We start from the raw sequence: 20,637 nt of genomic DNA, 5'->3' as shown, positions 1-20,637 counted from the left end.
GGAGCCGAGAGGCCCGCGCTCGCCGGAGGTGGAGCCGAGGGCCCGGCTTCAGCAAGCGGCATCGGGGCTTCGACGACTGGTGGCGCCGCGACTTCGACAGCGGGCGGCGCCGTGTTGCTGGGGCCGGCACCGTCCGCGCCAAGGCGAGGAGACGGTGGCTGGCTCTGCAGAGAGCGATCTTGCGGCGAAGCGAGGCGGCCACGACGGATCGGGGACCAACGGCGACGGCGAACATCTGCACGGACGTCACGAACAGCGGAGTCGAAGATGCGGCCGTATGGACCATGGCCATGGCCATGGGCAGCAGTGCGGCGGAGACGAGGCCCAAGACGCTCGAAAACACTGCGGCGCTGTCCATGGTGGCCGTGGTGACGGATCGGGCCACGACGCACTCCACCAACGTGACGAAGAGCGAAGAACAATCCACGAGCAACATGTGAAGGTAAATCGACATTGATTCGCGCCATAGGGCTTACCGGTGGTCGGTACAGAGGCATGAATTGCCTCTGTTCGTTGTTCTTCTTCCTCAGTTCCTGAGAGCAACGTGTCTGATAACGTGTTAAGTGTAATGTAAATGAAACAAAGATTTTGGGAACAACTGCTGCTTTCATTGATCTTGTTAGATTATATACAAGTGAGAGATCACGTCGTACGGACGTCTCTTGGTAGTCGTACGGACGTGACTCCTTGGTGTTTGAGGAAGAGCAACTGCTATTGGCCAAAGGACATGCTCCTTCGGATGGCATGCTAACTGCTAGGCTAACTGCTAATCTTATCACCAGATGAGATCACCGATTAGATGATGAAAAGGTGTCTCTTCAGAGGAGACATGGTTTCACAACAAAACGATCGACACTGCAGTCCTATAACCTTCTGATGCCTCTCCTGCGCGAGCAAAAAAAAAAAAAAAATCATGGATGCATGTCAGTTCAGGCCTTGTTTAGTTTCTAAAAAATTTTCAAATTTTTCGTCACATTGAATCTTGCGTCACATGCATAAAGCATTAAATATATAGTAAAAAACAACTTATACAGTTTACCTGTAATTTGCGAGACGAATCTTTTGAGTCTAGTTAGTCCATGATTGGACAAAATTTGTCAAATACAAACGAAAATGCTACAGTACCTAAAACCAAAAAAAATCTCCAACTGAACAAGGCCTCAGTTATGAATGGATGAACAATAGATTTAGAAAATCAAAACGGGCCTTGTTTACTTCTAAAAAATTTTGCAAAATATAAACAGTACCACTTCCATTGTATTTGACAATATTGTTTAATCATGTACTAACTAGGCTCAAAAGATTCGTCTAGCAAATTACAGATAAACTGTGTAATTAGTTATTTCTTTTATCTATATTTAGTGCTTCATGTATGTGCCGTAAGATTCGATGTGATGGGGAATGTGAAAATTTTTGTAAAATATTTTGGGAACTAAACAAGGCCCAAGAAAGGAGAGTAAGGGAATGTACTTCCTCTGTTCAAACCGTGGAATGAGATGTCTTGAGCCATCTCTCTAACGGAAGCTGGCAGTGTCTTTCCTTAACAATTTTTGCTCTAGAGCCGTGGCCCGGCCCACAGACGTGATTTTACTGGGCTGTTTGGCCCATATACGTGATTTCACTGGGCTGTATGGCACACAAAGCCCAACCCAATAGATTTAGGGTATGCCTTCCATCCGTTAGCTGCTTCCTCTTAGGGAGTTGGCACTTGTGTGAGATTTTCTTTTCTTTTTTTTTTCAGTTATGAACTATGACCTGGAATGGAATCTCATGCAAGCCAGCAAGAGGAGCAACAAGAGCTATGTCCATTGGAACGAGACGTACGCATGGCATGCGCGCACAAACACACACGCACGCACGTTACATAGGCATATGCACCGGCGGCGGCGGCGCGATCGAGGATTGTGAGCTTCATCAGAGCTTAAGAACAACCGTAGGGATCGTCTAGCCGATGATCTGGTCGAGGGCGCCGGTGTTCTTGAGCCCGAGCACGATGCCGACGCCGAGGATGTGGCCGACGGCGCCGCATGCCAGCGTGTCGGCGAGGGTGAACCCGGCGGGGTCGCCCGTCTGCAGCCCGGAGTCGCGCGCCTCCAGCTTCAGCCCCGCCGTCGCCTTCCGGTTCGCCGACGGCGCCAGCCCGAACCGCCCCGCGAACAGCATCAGCGTCGTCGTCGTCACCATGATCTGCATATACCATCCATCAGTGATCGGCCGGTCGTCATCGAGCTTCACTACTCGTCGAGTCGTCGTGTCCGACTACGGTTCTAACTGTTATATATATTTGACACATATATATATATATATACATACCAGGTTGGTGGCGGAGCCGATGTAGTCGCAGCGGATGCCCTGGGACCTCTTCCTGCCGACCCGCACGGACGGCATCGCCACCACGGACCTGGGCGAGGCGTAGCCCCGGAGGCCGTGGAACTGCGGCACGGCGGCGGAGAGCTGGGAGGCCATTTCGTATGGCGCCTGTGCCGTCGTCGTCGTCGGTCTGTGTGTGCAGAGTGGTGTGTGTGGTGGGTGTTTCAGGCGTGATTTGTTAGGGAGCGCAAGCGCAAGGGCCTTAAAGCTTGTGGCCACAAGGGGCAGGTCGTGGCCTGCAGCGGCCACTCATGGTCATGGATAGGCTCAGGATCCTCGCTGCTGACGTGGCGCCCCCTCGTTAGAGCACGGAAGCTGCCACGTCGATCGGAACGGATAAGATACTGCTCTCGTCCTCTCACGTTGCTTGCTCCATCAATGTGTCGAGCTGAGAGCCTGAGACTGAGAGAGAGCTACAGCTGCTGGTCCCGCGGAGTTGTGTGAACCAAGCTGCTGGTGGGCTACCGCCGCCGCCGCCGCCCTCCTACGCCACCTTCGCCGGCGAAGAGCGCCCGCCAGGTATTCCCACATCCTCTTCTCTCTTTCCTGCTGTGTGAAACCGAGTTCCCAAACTCTAACCTCAAGCTAGCTATTTAACAGTTTTGATTTGGTGTCTGGTAACTTCTAACTTCTTGTAAAAACTGTCGGGCTTTACATGAACAATCCCAGCAATGGCAGCAAAGTGTGCTCTTTCCGCACCATGCTTATCGGCTCACCGACCCCTCTGCCGCAACAGGCTTGCTCCATGCCTGCCATCGCCAAGACCAGCAAGAGCCGTTGCTCTGAGAGTGAGTGCTGCAAAGCTTCCTCCAGGGGTGAGTTATCAGGTGTCCATTCTCTGGTAACTGCAAAACTGATCAAGAAAGAGAGTGGTCTATCTACAGTTAGTTATCAGGTGTTCATTTTCTGTTTGTGTTTGTTCAGGTTGAAGTGCCCAGGGTGCAGCCAAAGCTGAGCGAGCCCTTCTTGGGGTTCACCCAGACTGCTGAGATCTGGAACTCCAGGGCCTGCATGATTGGCCTCATCGGCACCTTCATTGTGGAGCTGGTAATGAAGGAAAAATCACTACGTTATCTATCCTCACAAAAACATGTGATGTTTGGTGTGTTGCGTGTACTTGACTTCGTTTCTCAAGGTTGGATCGGCTTCTTGATTTTCAGGTGCTAAACAAGGGGATTCTTCAGATGATTGGGGTGGAGGTGGGCAAGGGTCTGGACCTTCCTCTTTAATTAATAGCCATGGTATTTTCATGTGCTGGTACGGTGGTGTATTGTTGGCCAAAGATGAGGATTTCACTTGCTGTCAACTACTTCCGCAAAGATATTTGGGAGAGTTTCAGCAGCTATATATGCTTGTTAATAACCATTTTCATATGGATATCCGGATGTACGTTACAAGATCAGTATATTAATGAGCTGCTTTTTTTATACTCTGAGAAATTAAAGCAAAGATCAGATATCTTCAGGGGGGGTTTAACCTCACCAAGTTCAATCCGGCACCAATTTGTTCAATGGCATATCATGCCGAAGGGGAAATGAATTTAATAGTTTCTCGAACTAACTTAATTTTTCATCGCTACCTTAGGCCCTTAGAGGCCAACATCCAATTTTTAGTATCATGGTTAGATTTGATTCAATAGTCAAGGAATCAATAAGTCACGAAGGGATTAAGGAATGCCATTTTTTTTCTCCCTTTGCTTCTCTTCCTCTAGTCGTGCATTCTCTGCCCCTATTTCCTGATCGTCCAAGTAGGACTAATAATAATATCCAAAAAGAAAGTTGTGTGGGATTGCAGCATAAGATTGCTCGCCTAACTCCTGAGTCAATTACACTTTCTTGCTCTTGGCTAACTTTACCTAAGATTAGGGGTCAAATTTTTTTTATCATACTAGCATTTCCACGGAACAAAAACAATCAATGCAACACCAAAAAAAAAAGTGCGGTAGGTGTTTCAGCCTGATGGTTATGGAGCGCAAGTGCCTTGTGGCCTGCAGTAGCCACATATGGATAGGTTCCGGATCCTCGCTGCTGACGTGGCGTCTCCTGGTCACAGTAGGAAAGCTGCCACGTCGGAACGGATAAGATACTGCTCTCATGTTGAGTTGGTGGCTGGCCGTTTAATATGCTTGGTGAACAAAAACGTGAGGTGAAACAGAAAAAAGGAATTGATGTCACCGTGAAATTAAAAACAAAATCCTCGCCATTTCCGTCAACAGAAATGAGCATTGACTTATAATGTAAATATACATCCGTACGAATACGAATACGCGTGGCCGACGATTTTGCTGCTCGCTTCTCGCTTATGAACAGATGAAAATTTACATTTGCAGCATAGCACCGTATGTAAGTACAGCATCGTAAAACTCTAGTACACAATTTGGACAGGCATTCTGAACAGAACTCGCCCAATCACCTCCAAGGTGTGTTTGTGGTACACGTACTACGCAGACCCAACGACCCAAAAAAAGAGCAAAACTACCTCATCATTCATCAACATGCTTAGTATGAGAATGGCAGTAGAAAAACCCAACCCAACCAGTGCATAAATAAATACAGCACCAAGAAACACCACTCTTTCTCACTCTAACAACCCTATGTACATTTCATGACGCACGAGTCAGAGCAACCAGCTGATGCTGCTCTGATTTGAGAGATCAGTCAGGGGGGAAAAAACTGTATTGCAGCACGCTTGGCCCGTCCCACACCCATACACAAAAGGCCGTCATGCTACGAATCCTACTAAATACACGCACGCTAACCAATTGGAACAAGGAACAGCTTCCCTAATAGTTGATTTTACAGTCAGGTCTATCAGGTGGGCATCCCTATCCTCATGCCTCGATCTTGAGAAGTGTGTTGAGGGAGGTGCTGTTGAACTTCTGGGCGAGGCCTCTGATCGTGAGGATGATGAGGTCTCGCATGTGCCGTGTTTGCACCATCAAGTCAACTTCATTATCACTGTCGACAACAATCTTGAACCGGTGCTGATCATTGCGATACAGCTCAACCTGCAAGGTTCAATTCCTTGTTATCGCCATATATCTACTTCCGATATTCAAGAACATGTATGGTAATAGCTTCGTAGTAGTCGCAGCAAATTCTATCTGCTGAATTTGAAGGAATAACTCACATGGAACGGTGGAGCATATGTTCCTCGTAATTCAGTACTCGGGAATGATGTCTTGGATCCAGGCTTTACTACTTTTATCCTCTTTCGGTTGACTTCCAAAACTCTCCGCTCCAAATGACCCATTACTTGTGCCTGTTGTAGTTGTGACAAATAATTATTAGTTCTCCCTGTATTATGCTGAGGAATTGCTAGAGTCCAGGGTGAGCAGGCATGCTGCAAGCCTGTGACATGGGGTACCTTTTTGGGTGTTCGGTCCTTGTCACACAGAACCTGCTCAAGTGTCAAAACAAGGAATAAATCACATTGAACTGAAGACACGTCATTAAAGAAGTATTGCTGTGGAAACAGCACATGTTGGGTAGAATTAAGCTTCAATTTGTTGCTTTCGAAAGAAATGGCCAATCTACTGTAGAATTCAGCACTTGGATTTGGAGGGGGATATAGCCAAGTAAGAAGTTCATTGTTAGAAACACCAGTGCATGTAGATAAAAACAAGATTCTTCTAACATTTTGATTAATTGAATATTAGCTCACTATCTTGGTTCTAAATATACCGGCAAAAAACCATTAGAAATTAAAATATTAAATCAATGTCACCTCAAATTTGACTGAACCATCATCGAGCTTCTGTTTCACTTCCCTGTAAATTTCAGGCTCTGCATACAATGAAATCAGAAGCTCGTACTTAGTTATCAAACCAGACAACATGAACAATAAATGAACATGAATAGGAAATGGTGTGAGAGGTGATTTGACTATACCAACTGCAATCTGTTCTGTAGAAACAGAAATAGGTTGTCCCTCAACTCCATCCTCTCTTACAGGTGTATAAATTGCAACAAGCCTATAACCTACATCATCAACATTAGCTTCATACGTTCTTCCAATTTCACCTGCACAAAAAATGGTTCGGTTAAAAAATGCATAGAAGGGCACCAAAAATTGGCAAACGTTCATGTATATCTTTTTTGAACAAAGTTTAACATTTCAATACAGTTAAAACGTATACATATCACCAGTCTTACAGTTTTAGAAAATAGAAACAAGCATACCAGGTATGGAGATAAGATCAGGGCTTCCGACCATCGCTCTGAGCCATTGTATTTTACTCTTGCCTTCTTTGCCTCCGCTATACGTACCCTGAACAGCATATAGGTTAGTGTGGAAACCTCTTCCTTCAATCTCCAGCTTTTCAATTTTAGGCCTTCCTGTTAAAACCAAATATCCAATTATTTACACATATTGCATATTTCATCATTGTGACAAAATGTATACTGACACAAACATCAGTGCAATTTGACTTTCAAATCACCATTCAACGTTAAGAGTTTTCTTTAGTACACACAAGTTCATCCTAAAGATGAAAGAAGCATAAAATGCTGAGCTAACAAAATCAAAGTGCTAGTAACTAGAATTTCGATGAAGATAACAGGAGCACACAAATGTTGGACTAACAAAAGACAATGCATCTCAAACCCCAGCAGGTAGTTAAGGATGCTGTGATATCAGCCAATAGAACAGATACTGTATGGATTCAATCATTCTTATTTAAAATGCATATCTTATTGGTTTAGAAAAATGTAGAATGTACCTCATTATCAAAATACAAATAATTTCCATGAACTGTAAAATACAAAGCTATTCTGGTATTTTGAAAGAGGGAAGACCAAAGACCTGGCAAAATAGGAGCAGTCACAGCAGATACCAATTCACTAGATCGTCCAAATATATCAATGACAAAGCACTCGCATTTCAGGCAACGGCCGATATCCTCAAAGCGTACTTTGTATGAGCGAGAGCACTTGGTTGCCAGTGGTTCAAAAGACTGATCTTCTCCTGATCCATTGGAAATAAACCTTGGTCCAGAGATACACAGTAAGTACATATACATTAAACAAAGAAAAAAGAATAGATTTACTTTTCTTACCATTGATATTTCATCTCTTTCTTATAATTATTCCATATATGTTGTTGAATCTCACTGCCTGGAATTTGTTCAGCAGCAGTCAGTGTTTCTCTTTCAACCTGCCTTCCCTTGAAAATGAGTGTCTCGATTTTGAGTAGTTCTGAAAGAAAAGTTAAAAGGAAGACAAGTGGTTACACAAAATTGCAAATATGAAGGAGGATCCAGGGCCATAGAAAATTGGGTTGGTGTATAGAGCCAGCATGGTGGAGGTGGTAGGACGTTCTCATATAGTTAATTGTTGGGTATATTATTCCTCTGGAAACATAAAGCAACATCCAATCAGTTCAGAGGCTTGCCTGGCAAAATTACATCAGATGGTTCAGAGAGTTTTTCTTCACCACTTATCCCATCTGAACGAACAGGAGTATAACTGCCAACAACAAAATCACTTATCAAGCATCCAGTAAGAATATTCGGCTATTTTTCAACCAAACTATTCAACATATAATGATGAATTTCAAATATATCTCTAGTACATAAATATATTCTTTTTAGAACTAAGAAGAATGACTACTAAACGAGACAATACAGTTTCATCTAGCTACTATAGAACGAAGCGGTGCAACTGACTCAAATAAAAAAAAAGTGAGTAAATAATACTCCCTCCATCCCAAATTATAAGACGTTTGACTTTTTTGACCCCAAATTTGACCACTCATCTTATTCAAAAGAATTTATACAAACATAGTCAAATTTAAGTCATTCTTGAAGAACTTTTATTAATAAACCAAGCCACGACAAAAGAAGTGATATTTTGCACAAATTTTTGAATAAGACAAGTGGTCAAACTTGGTGTCGAAAAAGTCAAACGTCTTATAATTTGGGATGGATTGAGTACTATATATCAACATAGACTAGTGACATATTTACCCAAACAGTAGACGGCAGCTGTAATCAGCATCTGTCACTTCATATGTGACTGAATCAGCACCATCTATGTGGAGCCTAGTTCCATCACTAGATTCGCTGTACCATCTATACAAGCTTGATCCCTCATATCCACCATAATAGATGCCTAGTCCACAATATACATCTGCACTTTTCTGCTTTAAGTGAACATCCGAAACAGATGGAAAAGCTGCAAGTGTTATAGCAAGAGTAAGGATCTGGAGGCAGTGAATAAACATACAGAAATGCCAAGTAGGAACTGGGAACATATCAAGGAGCAACCTGCCACGACGGGATCATCAGAGATAGCCATCAAAGGATCACCAATCTTTCCATCACACCGTGTAGGAACCCAATAAACAATTAGGTAGAAACCAACATCATCCAATGAAGGCTTGTATTTTCTGTTACAAATTCCATTATTTCAAGAGATTAGTTACTTGTATATTTCATCCAACACTAACAAATTAGATAAAGTAAAAGAACACACAAGGTTTCTCCAACAACTTCTGATGATGCAGCAACCAGATCAAATTCCAACTTATCAAGTTTCTCTTTATTTCGAAACCATGTATATTTCCCAGTGCCTTCCTTGCCACCAAAGTACGTTTTGATGGGAGAAATTTCTTTGTCCTCAAGACACTCAGGTAGAATAAGATTGACACCCTTTGGCTCCCCTGCATGAAAGGACAGGTTAACATATAGTTCAATGCATAGATTGGTAGATTACTGTTTCATACTACATTCTGCACATACAATGCCCAAAGCTATGTTTATTTCATATTCTTATCATGTATGTAAGCAACACAGAATTGTATCAATGTATCACAGTATGATTGCTTATGCCATCATTTTATAGTGTTGTATTGAACAGTACAAGTTACAACCATGATAAGCCTTCTCCAGCTGATGGAATCAATAAAGGTTTTGTGAAGAAACACGAACCAGGTAAGATTGTATCTGAAATAACACTCCTGGGCGACCCATGTACTCCGTCTTCTCGTACAGGTGTATACATAAGTTCAATGTGGCAATCGACATCAGCTAGATCAAGATCTAGACACTCTATTGTAAGAAATCAATTAACAGTTAGTTCTACAAAGAGAAAAGGGCAACAAAATTGGAGCTGTGTGTGTGATAGGATAAGCATCAGCCCTACAAAGACACTATACACTGACCATCAGCAGTCAACTTGTCTTTGTGCCCATCACCATGTAATCTGAACCATTCTTGGATGCAACTTCCCCGCAAACTAGAATGAGAAAGAAAAAGAGAAGAATTTAACAAGTACATAACAATAAAAGGGTGTTACATAAGATAACATGGAACGGCAGTAGTATCTCTCACCCTCCTGCATACGCAGCATGAAAGGTCAAACGGCCACCTTCAATCATAGACCCAGCTAGTTCAAGAGATTGACATGTTGGTGGCCCTGTGGTAAGCAAATCACAGAAAGAGTTGGTTTGTTTACCCAGTGTAATTTCACCAAGTTGAAATAAATGCCCACAGAAAATGGTTGTTCTCCATAGAAATAACAGTTATCAGACTATCTACCTGGTATAATAGGACCAATCGCTTCTGTCGACACCAAAGAACCATGAACTCCATCATTTCTAATGGGCTTGCACAAGACAAATATGTAGAAGCCAATGTCATCGCATTTCAAGGTGTATGATGAACTTGTTGCTCCTTCAATTTCTTTCTCGGTTCCATCAGAATTTGCCTATAGCAACAAATCTCAGTCCAAAGTAACCTAAGAGTTGAAACCCAGGAAGAATTTATATGGAGAATGTAATTGCCTACGAATAGTCGAACGCAAGAACTTAAATGGAAGATATAATTGCCTAAGTGATTGAGGTATAGTCTGGTTATTAGTACTTCCTAATCGTCACCACATACTCCCTCTGTTCCAAATTATAAGATGTTTCGGCTTTTCTAGATACATTGTTTTTACTATGGCTAGACATAGTGTATATCTAAGTGCATAGCAAAAACAACATATCTAGAAAAGCCAAAACGCCTTATAGTTTGGAATGGAGGGAGTACAAAGAAATAGTAGTACTTAATAACAGCAACTTACCAGTATCCAGCGGAACATTGTGTCCCCTTCTTCTCCTCCCCAATATCTTTTACTGGCAAACATAGTGGTTCCTTCAATTGCCTCACCAGTTACTTCAAGAGAAACTAATGTCGGCATTCCTGTCAGCAGTGCAACAGAATCGAAATTAAGGCCTTGTTTAGTTCCAAAAAAAATTGCAAAATAGGAATAGTAGCACTTTTGTTTGTATTTGACAAATATTGTCCAATCATGAACTAACTAGGCTCAAAAGATTTGTCTCGTCAATTCCGATCAAACTGTGCAATTAGTTTTTATTTTCGTCTATATTTAATACTCCATGCATGCGTCTAAAGATTTGATGTGACGGGGAATCTGAAAAATTTTGCAAAATTTTTTGGGAACTAAACAAGGCCTAAGTGTTACGAATGAAACATTTTACAATCATAGGTGTCTAGAACATATCATAACTGCAACCAAGGAAAGACTATGGATTCATATGTAAAACTCGGCCAGCGGGGGAAGACCACCCCCATGGTGTTGTTTAGAAGAAACCTCAGTCTTCAACAGACCGAGGAACCCCCTGAACCCTGAGAGTGCAGAGACCCTATAGTGCCATACCATAACCTAGGCCAGCAGCCACAGCCACGTGGTTTGGCAACCCGTCACTACCCCCAGCCCCCAGGTAGAACCACACTGCTCACACAGTTGGCACCCTACCACTATTTTATGGTTGCCAGCGAGGGAGGTTCACAGCCACTAGGCTATGAACCCTTTCGTTGGATTCATAGGTATAAAAAGAACAGCTAAAGTTTTTTCCTTGAACGCACACAAAAAAGAGCGAAAGTAGGAAGGAAACAACAAAAACTAGCAGTGTACTACAGTTCTTGTACTTCTTTTATTTTTCACATCTTTGTAGTTCATCGCATAATGAATCATATTGCAAAAGTATGTGTTATATTCATAGTTCCATACAGAATCCAGGCTCATTCATAACTATTCCAAACATGTTTTTTTTTGTCATCCAGCCAAGCAAATAAAGAGGGGGTCTCTCTTTTGTGACACAGAATAATATCTCCCATTCATAAAAAAGTTCAAAAAAAAAAGAAAACAGAAGCACCTGGAGTAACTCTGTCCTTTCCTATGAATGACCTTGCCTCACCAACAATACCATCATCCCTGACAGGGGTGCATTTGAAAGAAACAAACTTTCCAACAGCTTCCTTTGTAACACAGTATTGTAGCAAACCGGTTGCCTCTGAAAGTGGAGTGCCTTCATCATCTTCAGTCTGTCAAACAATATATACCAGTGAAGTGGCTAAAGAACAAGAAATGCCTGCTCAGCGCAGTGGCAACCAGTATATCTGTTAACTGATATGTATCTCTAGAGAAGCATCATACACAATAGTGATTATTTTTAAGTATCAGTAGGAAATGACAACCAAGAACATACAATACATACCTCATGTAGATGCCAACTGTATAAACTATTTCCTTCATGTCCCCCGATGTACCCATATGATGCTGTTAATATCTGACCCTCAGAGAATTCACCAGTGACTGTTAAGAAGTTCAGGCTGGGTGGGAGTGCTGCAACAAGAAAGGTAATAACGTTGTTTAAAGATATAGCATATAGATGACAAAAGAACTTGCAAAATCACAAGTTTGTGCTTCGCTAAATGATGGTTAACAGCTGAAAACAAAAGGACTACACATCACTTCTACAGAAAGGGGATTCCTTATTATTTGTTCAGCCCAATAGGACCAGTTGGTCCAACTGACTGCCCATAACATCTTCAAAGAGTTTCACTTGACCTATATATTGCAAAACATGAACCATAAATTCTTTACTTTATTTCAGGTCCAATGGTTTTTCAGTAATATCCAAGGCAAAGCTGAACTAAGAATGGCCATGACATATGAACATTACAGACACAACTGCTAGAATGGACACTGAAGAGAAGCACTTACTTTCCACAAGGCCATCTAATGTAGCATAGGCTGGTTCACCGACTTCACCATCAGGTGCCACAGGTGTAAACTTTGCAACAATATAATATCCAACAGCACCAAGAGGAATGCGGAATGTCTAATAAAGAATTAAAAGAAGATCGCAATTCAGTTTTATCACATTAACCAAATATGCAACAAATAAAAATGGCTTAAGTTTTGAGCGGTGCATCATTGACAGTAGTAGTGAATAAAACTGATATAACCTTAGAAACTTTTGATGCAGTAAGGGCTTCAAGCTCATGTTCATTCTTAAATTCATAGGAAGATGCCTTGTACCATTGAACCCTGCTGGACCCTTCAGTTCCACCTTTAACAGTAGCACTAGCAGATATCTTGCTTCCTTCCTTTGCTTCCCCAACAATCTTTAGATTGAAGACTTTTGGAGGGGCTGACCAAACAAGGAGGTAAAAGAAAATAATCACACACCTGATCAGACATATCTATAAGGGAACAAAAGTAGACTTTATGACAAAATTGGCACGAATGTCAGACATAAGTACCTTTCTTAACTACATCTGTTATCGCACAAGCAGATTCACCCTCCTGACCTGGAGAAGTCATCAGTGTATGTTAGTGTAAAATAATATTTTTGCAAACAAGCAGTGGACATGTCATTGCTAATGCCTGAGCCTGACTGTTCAACATACCTTCAAGGTTAACAGGGGTGTATACAAATTTGAGGTGCCTCCCCACGTCCTCCTTGGATAGTGTATACTGCATGCTGTCTGATAGCACAAGAAGAAATTCACTGCATAAAAACAAATAATTGCCCATTAAAACAAAATGTGTCCTCATTCGAGAAGGCACATGGATTACTTTCATCCACAGACACTGTTTCAAGAGTCTATCCATCTATTTGGACAACAAAAGCAATAGGTGTCACATCACATATATTTTAAAGTATTGAGCTGCAATATTTTGTTTAACAGTATAACAGAGAGAAGGTTGGTTAAGTTATTATTAGTTGTTAATTTGTAATTATTCGACCATTACAGACTTTCAAGAATTGTGTAAATATTAGGAAATACTTCACTGCATAAGAAGGATCAAATGGTTCATGGAAATGTGTGCGATTGATGGCACACAATAGATTATCCTTGTATATCATAATGTCAATGATTTTAAGAATTCTGAAACTTGCTGGTGATGAAAAATATAGCCAACACACCACAAGCTTTTCCTGTATTCAATACTTAGAAATGGCAAGTAATGGTGCATACCCATTTTCCTTCTCTCTAAACCACCGGATTTTACTTAGTCCCTCTCTGCCACCAAAGTATTTTCCCTTCCCTATGACAATGTTATCTTCAACAATATCTCCCAGAACATGCACATTGCTGACGGATGGTGTTGCTGAAACAATGTTGTAGGTAAACAACTATAAGCATCAGAGTGGAGATAAATGGTTGTGTTTCAGTTCCCTACAGGCTTATGAACAGCATTTTTTAACTCGCAAACTGAGGCTGACATGACTACTCAAATAAACAAAATTACTTATAATATTGAAACAAGGAAAGAGTTCTTTGAAGAAATGAAGATTTAACAGCTAGAACCAGATGAACCATCATCAATTACTTTTTGACTGCCAAAGCTGTATATACAATTCTACATACATTCTAGAAAACATACATTCTAGAGACCTTTCAAAGAAACAGGATGGCTAAATTCTTCTGTAAACAGGAATTCAAGCACATGTCATGTGAAAGAATTTAAGCAGACCATTACTTTGAGCCCTAAATTAAAATGCATTGCTGCCCTTTACAAACATGACAGAAGAGAAGCTTTCAACCCAACCATACATGTAGCATATATTCTACAAGAGTAAAAGATTACAAGAGTACTATTGAAAACATAGGATTAATGCCAGGACAAAGTGCTATACCAGCCTTCACAAAATCTGTCATTGTACATTGCGGCTCTCCCTTGACACCCTCATCTGTAACAGGTGTGTACATAAATACCAAACTTGAATTGATATCATTGACTGTCAGCTGATATTCCATCCCCTCAGCTCCATCAATTACTACAGCATTCCCATTCCACCTCCGCCTTAACCAACTAGACTTAAAAGGGGGTTAGCTAAATTAGTAGCATTTCTTATATAGCAACTTTTTACAACTGAATGCATTTAGAATACTTCATTCGCAAAGACTGATGCAGAAGTAAATAGGGTAAACAAACCTTGCAACGCCTTTCCCAGGTGTTCCACCACACCAGGCAATTTCAGGAACTCCACTGAGTATGTTTCCTTCCACTAGTTCACCACTGACTGCCAGATTGATGACCTTTGGACATCCAGTACCTTGTAAACAAAAACTAGTTGATGAAAGGAACATATCCCCACTTTACAGTTTTGATTCCAAGTGAAAAGGTGCATCGATTATACTAGGTAATCTCGCTAGCAGCAGAACAGCAAACCAATTATCACCCAAAAGAATGTTAAAACACCTCCCTAACAAGAACCTAAAATGTTGTGCAACAGCAGATGCACTTTCTGAGACTTTAACTGAAAGGGTTTCATAAATTTAAAACATGTATATTATACAATTATCTACAATTCTAAATGCAAACATGGCCTTATAAACATCACAAATCTGGCTTAACAAACATTATTGAATAAGATGAGCCTTTAATGTACCTGGAGAAACAGGTAAAGATACAGCGAAAAGGGGCAGAAATTCTGCACCATTTAGTATCGGAGTGCATTCAACTTTCAAACATCTTCCAACATCCTCGCGTTTTGGCCAGTATACCTTATGTTTAGAAACAGGAAAAGTTTAGAGTTTGCAAAAAGGCTGCATAACAGAAAAATGATGCAACAATGATGGCACTCAGAATTTGCAAAATACAATAGCAGCATCGTTGAAGATACAAGCGTTTATATATATGATAAGACCAAAAAATATCAATTACACATGATAAAATGTAAACAAGATGCTAGTGATTTTGTAAGCCATTAATGGGGCCTCGATTTCATGTCATGGGATTTCTGTTTCGAATCCTTTGTCCGAACGACATATAAACGTATAATAGTAATTATTAATCACTATAGTTATGCACTTTTTGAGAACAAGGAATAAGCGACAAAAGTGGCCTTTTTACTGAGGCCAATTATCCTCAATCATCTTAACAAGTACTCACAGTACCAAGGTTATTTTGTCATTTCAACCTCATTCAATCGATACTGACCAAAATAGAGGAAGCAGAATGGAATTGTGACGAGTACAACCATGCAGCAAATATAAAATGTTGAAGTATTCAGTTGCATGCACTGGGAGTGTTGAGTATAAGTGAAGTGCCCACCTTTCCCTGGGTTGAATTAGTTGGTGCAACCCAATATAAACAGTCATTGTTCCTTACAGACAAACTAGAGGAAACATGGATGACTGTACAAAAGTCAAAAGCATGTTTGTCTTAAAGAAGTAATTATACCTCGCTCGATGCTTCAGGGATAGCAACAAAATCAGTTGGTGTTTTACCACCCAGAAACCATTGGTATCGGAGAACTAGCTCACCCTCGCCACCAAGATTTGTGAATCTAAAATGGCAATGGCATGGATCCTCTTCAAACGGATGGTCGACATAAGCTTTATTCACCATGTAATCTTGAGGCAGATTATTATTCCATTGCTCCAGTAGGAAAGAAAATGTTGAATCTGTCCAGGCAACATAACCTCATGCTTAGAGCTCTCAAGGACACAGAATTAAGGTAGAAATAGATTTACAACTTCAGTCCACGCAATGCTTCAAGCTTTGGAATGTAACAAATGAGAAGAAAAAAATTGAAGGGAAACAACCACCAGTAATTTTTAAAGAAAAACCAGCATACATGCCTGCTAATTTTTAAAGAAAAACCAGCATGTATTATTTAGAATTGGGAAAAAATAATCGTTTTCATTTATGTCAGAATGAAGACAGCTCTAACCAAACAACTGTTTTAATGAAATGAATAGCAGGATCATTCTTGATGATGATAAAAAAGCAAATGTCAGCAAACAGTCTTTCGTCTCCAGCAAAACCATACCGGCAGCAAGTTCAGGGGAGCAAAATTCCCAGCCATCACGAATGCAAATAGCTGTATGAGCAGGATATTGCTTCGCTACCTCAGCCTCATTGGGGTTCAGATCTGCATTGGGTACAAAGTTTAGAAATATGCAAGGTATCAAACTAATCAAATGTCACATTCCAGTTGCACCAAACAACTTAGTGTATCCCTCTATTAGTACACGTAGTATAATAAAAACTTCGCAGATATTTGGCGCTTTAAGGGTAGACATTAGTACATTACTGATGCTCATGCTCAAACACGTGGCATCATAGCAATTTTCCAGATAGTTGGTGCTTTGGAGTAGAGTAGTAAACATTACTGATGCTCATGATCATATATATGCATATAACCATTAAAATTGGGCCCCCTGTTTTCACATTTTAAAAAAAAGATCACAATAATGACGTGTGACCTTTCTTATTGAAACATTAAGGTGTATTTCAAAAAAACATAAAGGGTACAATATCTGGAAAAATAAAATAATGAAATCTCAATGATCATCCTTTTCTCCCCATTAACACTGGTCTGAGTGGCTTATATACATAATAAACCCCAAGTTTTTAAGGCAATCAGATGAATATTTCTCGTTACAAATTCAGCCAATCAAGCAAAGCGAATAGCAGTGGAAAGATGTTCAGACATACCTCGGTCATTGAACTTCTTCAAAGTAGGACCTATAAGCAGGATAGAAGCAGCTTCCAAGTGTTGCATCTCAAGTAGTGGATTCTCCTCAACACGTAAATGCTGTGGTCAGTTCAATATCCAGGGTGAGCATACTTTTCCAGGCTATCTAGTTATATCAATATTATTGATGAAATCACATCAATCTTGTACAGGAACTTCAGATTCTAATTGTTTGAACCCCATAACAGACTGGTAACATGTATTCATGAATAATTTGAATTGTTCCTTTCATGCATATAAGTTGTCCATAACATCATACTAGTTCAAGAATAACAGAATTAGTTTTCGTTCTAATTAGTGGGCTACCCAACATTCATATTCAAAATTTAATAATTGATTAAGCAATAATAGTAACCTTTAATCCTCGTGTGTTCACCTTGCTACATAACAGAGAGATAAATAGCCTGAAGTTTAAGGCCAACATATAAGAGAATTCTGTATTTGTGGAAATAGTAGCTCGATAACAATACAACGACGTAAAACATTCATGACTACAGAGCTCAAAGACTCAAAGGAGAAAACAGACCTCCAGAGAAGGCAAATGTGGAAATCCCTTCAAAGTTGATATTTTGTTTCTGCTAGCTGCTAACACCTATACAAAAGGTCTCAAAGGATGTAAGGCCAACATTGAAGATTTGAATATGTAAAAGGTAGAGAGAGAAAGATTAAAAAATAAACAGTGTACTCACTTGAAGTCGAGGCTGTCGAGCCATACAAAGTGACTTTAGCCTGTTTTGAGCAATAGAAAGGAACTGGTGCGACAAGAGAGGTAAGTGGAAGATATTGATCTATGTGATAGTATGTAAATTAACTGCTAAGATCAAGTCAGCAATAGCAGCATACCTCCAAGTTAGGAAGTTCAGGAAGGCTAGCAAGTGAAGTAATTTGATTTCCAGCAAGATAGAGTTGCTACATGGTATGGTGTACACAAAAATAAGTGCATGTAAGCCTTCTATAATCTCGATTGGTATGATGGGGATAGCACAAACCTGGAGGACAATACAGTTCCTGAGAGGCTCAAACCCAGGGAGCTTAAAATCATTAAAACTCAAATCAAGAACCTGCAAGCATTACCACAAACATAAGCTATTAGACTAGACATGGCATGGCATATGGTGTGGGGAAAAAACAGAAAGATAGGTTCCCAATAAATAAATAGATAAGACAAAACAAGGCATACCTTTACCCCCTTGAGAATTTCAATTCCCTCCAAACTTGATAAAAGGTTGTCCCTCAGATACACAAACTAGAAATAAAAAAAATGTTAAGTCAGTAGACATTTCAAGTTATTGCACACTGGCAACTTATGCAGGCTCTCTACTTCATGCATAGTACTTCCTAGGCCTTGCAACTTCGCAAGGTAAAATCAGCAGCCATGTGTTACAACCAAACAACTCGAAGCAGAAAGAACTAAGAAAGGAAGAGAGGAAAGGAGGCTGGATAAAATTTACCTCAAGAGCATGTGATAACCTCAGCTGCTTGAGACTACGAACCCGATGACCTCTTGAATCCAGCCTCTGCAATACAGAAAAGGTTGTTGAGCAGACAAAACCCACCAAATCATGATGTTACCTGGAATGTTAAAAGAAATGCAGAAGAGTCGCACTAACCACTTCATCACTAGCCTTCAAATCCACCTGTGGCAGCATCATGAACCTCGAATCACGGCTATCTGCGGTTGAGCTCTTCCGCCGATTAGGCACAGCAGATGATGTTTGAGTACCCAGTTTCTTTGTGGCATTGCTTGTGACGGAACGTGGTGACGGCACAGAAGCATTGGAGGCCACTCTCCTGGTGCTGCCACTGCTGCCATTGGAGCTCTCTGTCTTGGTCTGGACCTTCTTCAGTGTTGAAGTTGAGGATGCCTTAACACCAGGCTTCTTCGCCAAATCAGCACCTGTCCTCTCAATCAAGGATGTTTTCTTTTCCGCTGCTGGTTTTGAGCTAACAGCGGGAGCTGACACCAGCTTAGTCTTCTTTGCCCCATCCGACAGCGTAGGACTGGCCTTCTTAGCAACAGCTGAGCTCCCACTGTCCTGTTGCTTCCCAGCAGTCCCTGTGCTGCTTCTTCTCAGCACCGAACTGGCATTCAGCGACGAGGTAGACTTCATCGAGGAAGACCGAGACACGCCCACCTCCGATGGAGCAGCACCATCAGCACGCTTCTTAATGGACGAAGCAGTCCCCAAGGCGAACCTGCCAGTGGGCGCCACTGGCCGTGGCTTCACCGGTTTAGCATCCGCCGGCTTCGAGGCCACAGATGGAGTTTCCATTCCCCTCCAACGACCTCAAAATGTTCAACCAAATTCGTCCTAGTCAAGCCCAGAATCTCTCAATCATAGAACCATGGGTGACCTGGATGCCAAAAAAAATAGAGCACCTGAGTTAGTGGCATAGGGATGAATTATTGGCCAGCCACTCATCAATCATGCAACAACCGCACAGCTTCCAGCAATGAGACACTTGTCTCCAGCACTAGCATGAAACTAGCAACAAAACTGTCAACGCCTCGGTGGAAGTTATTACGGATTGGAAGGAATGATTCTTTCAGATAATGGATTGGGAGGCCGTGCAAGCACGGTGTTACCGAGGCCCGTACATACAGAAGATAAAGGTCGCAAAAGAATGCATAAACACCAGGTGAGTACTACATGAAAATAAACAACAGAGCAGTGAACAGAAATTTTGGTCGGAAATCAAAACGAAACCAAACAAAACTTCACCGTGGCGATTGGAGTCCCAATCCCAACCCAAAAGTCAAGTCTCCAACCAAGCGGACTCGATACGCGCTGGGGGAAAAAGAAAAACTCAAATCAGGCCCGAGGACAATATGCTTTGGCGATTCTAAACCCTATCCCACCTCGCCCGCATAATAAACCTGGGTGCATTTCGCGACTGTGGAACCGAAATCCCCGACGGAAGCGCCACCACGCCGAGACCCCCCCCCCCCGGACCGGAGAAAATCCGCCAGAACCCAGGCCGCAACCTCGTTGAGCAATATTCGCTCAGGAGAAACACGGCATCGAGCCCACCCAAAAACAGAAAACGCCGGAAATTCAGAGAAGAGAACCCACCCAACGAATTAACAGCGCGGCGAGAGCGAGGGTTCCCACGGTCTCACCTCCTCCGGTGTCCGGTGGCGGCGGACGGATCCCAGACCCGGCTCAGGGTAGCCCGGTACCTCGACCCGCGCCTCCTCCTCCTCCTCCCCAATGCGAGCCGAGAGCGCGGGCAGCGTGAGAGGAAGCAAGCAGTGTGGGGAGGCGGACAAAGAAGGGAAGGGAAACGCTCAAACGCACCGGAGAAGTATCCCCCCAGTTTCCAGGGGCCAAGGACGCGAGCGTTAAATTGTGGCGTTTCAGGGGGGGCTGGACGCATAACCGCGAAAACACCTCCTCCGTGAGGTCCCCCGCTGCTGCCCGCCTTTCGCGGTTTGATTGATTTGGGCCCGCCGTTGCCGCAGCCGCACGCACGGGCGTTTTT

The 20,637-nt window shown here is 42.0% G+C and overlaps 3 protein-coding genes across 5 annotated transcripts; 1 reads left to right on the top strand and 2 right to left on the bottom strand.

The window, feature by feature from the left end:
* LOC8079929 (photosystem I reaction center subunit psaK, chloroplastic) lies at positions 1,784-2,559 on the bottom strand. Its single transcript, XM_002459302.2, has 2 exons — positions 2,314-2,559; positions 1,784-2,187 (listed from the first exon to the last, which is right to left on the bottom strand). The coding sequence occupies exons 1-2, from the start codon at positions 2,464-2,466 to the stop codon at positions 1,945-1,947; spliced, it is 396 nt and encodes a 131-aa protein (XP_002459347.1). The 5' UTR covers positions 2,467-2,559; the 3' UTR covers positions 1,784-1,944.
* Positions 2,607-3,828, top strand: LOC8086408 (light-harvesting complex-like protein OHP1, chloroplastic). Of its 3 annotated transcripts, none has more exons than XM_002461410.2 (4): positions 2,607-2,889; positions 3,040-3,185; positions 3,295-3,417; positions 3,531-3,828. In XM_002461410.2, the coding sequence occupies exons 2-4, from the start codon at positions 3,042-3,044 to the stop codon at positions 3,597-3,599; spliced, it is 336 nt and encodes a 111-aa protein (XP_002461455.1). In that variant the 5' UTR covers positions 2,607-2,889; positions 3,040-3,041; the 3' UTR covers positions 3,600-3,828. The 3 variants fall into 3 exon arrangements, with proteins under 3 accessions (XP_002461455.1, XP_021308040.1, XP_021308041.1); XM_021452365.1 differs by having other exon boundaries at positions 2,729-2,889; positions 3,040-3,197; XM_021452366.1 differs by having other exon boundaries at positions 2,731-2,889; positions 2,971-3,197.
* Positions 4,670-19,427, bottom strand: LOC8086407 (187-kDa microtubule-associated protein AIR9). Its single transcript, XM_021454781.1, has 37 exons — positions 18,765-19,427; positions 18,606-18,671; positions 18,335-18,400; positions 18,144-18,215; positions 17,998-18,063; positions 17,844-17,906; positions 17,681-17,746; positions 17,115-17,214; positions 16,447-16,548; positions 15,855-16,078; positions 15,061-15,175; positions 14,604-14,724; positions 14,305-14,480; positions 13,643-13,775; positions 13,070-13,170; positions 12,923-12,970; positions 12,626-12,810; positions 12,381-12,498; positions 11,872-11,999; positions 11,530-11,698; positions 10,434-10,552; positions 9,908-10,076; positions 9,701-9,785; positions 9,532-9,605; positions 9,299-9,418; positions 8,844-9,030; positions 8,636-8,757; positions 8,336-8,543; positions 7,762-7,835; positions 7,427-7,565; positions 7,174-7,355; positions 6,552-6,707; positions 6,261-6,392; positions 6,097-6,155; positions 5,737-5,769; positions 5,500-5,631; positions 4,670-5,377 (listed from the first exon to the last, which is right to left on the bottom strand). The coding sequence occupies exons 1-37, from the start codon at positions 19,425-19,427 to the stop codon at positions 5,201-5,203; spliced, it is 4,950 nt and encodes a 1,649-aa protein (XP_021310456.1). The 3' UTR covers positions 4,670-5,200.

The sequence above is a fragment of the Sorghum bicolor genome, chromosome 2 (assembly GCF_000003195.3).
Source record: "Sorghum bicolor cultivar BTx623 chromosome 2, Sorghum_bicolor_NCBIv3, whole genome shotgun sequence".
NCBI lineage: Eukaryota > Viridiplantae > Streptophyta > Magnoliopsida > Poales > Poaceae > Sorghum > Sorghum bicolor.
Note: the sequence above shows the minus strand (reverse complement) of the source record. Positions and strands in the feature narration are given on the sequence as shown.

Coding starts and splice junctions, on each gene's coding strand:
- LOC8086408 (XM_021452365.1), top strand. CDS start 3,042: ATGGCAGCAAAGTGTGCTCTTTCCGCACCATGCTTATCGGCTCACCGA. Junction 3,198..3,294: donor CTCCAGGGGTGAGTTATCAG/GTGTCCATTCTC, acceptor GTGTTTGTTCAG/GTTGAAGTGCCCAGGGTGCA. Junction 3,418..3,530: donor GCACCTTCATTGTGGAGCTG/GTAATGAAGGAA, acceptor CTTGATTTTCAG/GTGCTAAACAAGGGGATTCT.
- LOC8079929 (XM_002459302.2), bottom strand. CDS start 2,466: ATGGCCTCCCAGCTCTCCGCCGCCGTGCCGCAGTTCCACGGCCTCCGG. Junction 2,188..2,313: donor TCGGCTCCGCCACCAACCTG/GTATGTATATAT, acceptor TGGTATATGCAG/ATCATGGTGACGACGACGAC.
- LOC8086407 (XM_021454781.1), bottom strand. CDS start 19,427: ATGGAAACTCCATCTGTGGCCTCGAAGCCGGCGGATGCTAAACCGGTG. Junction 18,064..18,143: donor GGAACTGTATTGTCCTCCAG/GTTTGTGCTATC, acceptor CATACCATGTAG/CAACTCTATCTTGCTGGAAA. Junction 9,606..9,700: donor CATGCTGCGTATGCAGGAGG/GTGAGAGATACT, acceptor TTCTCATTCTAG/TTTGCGGGGAAGTTGCATCC.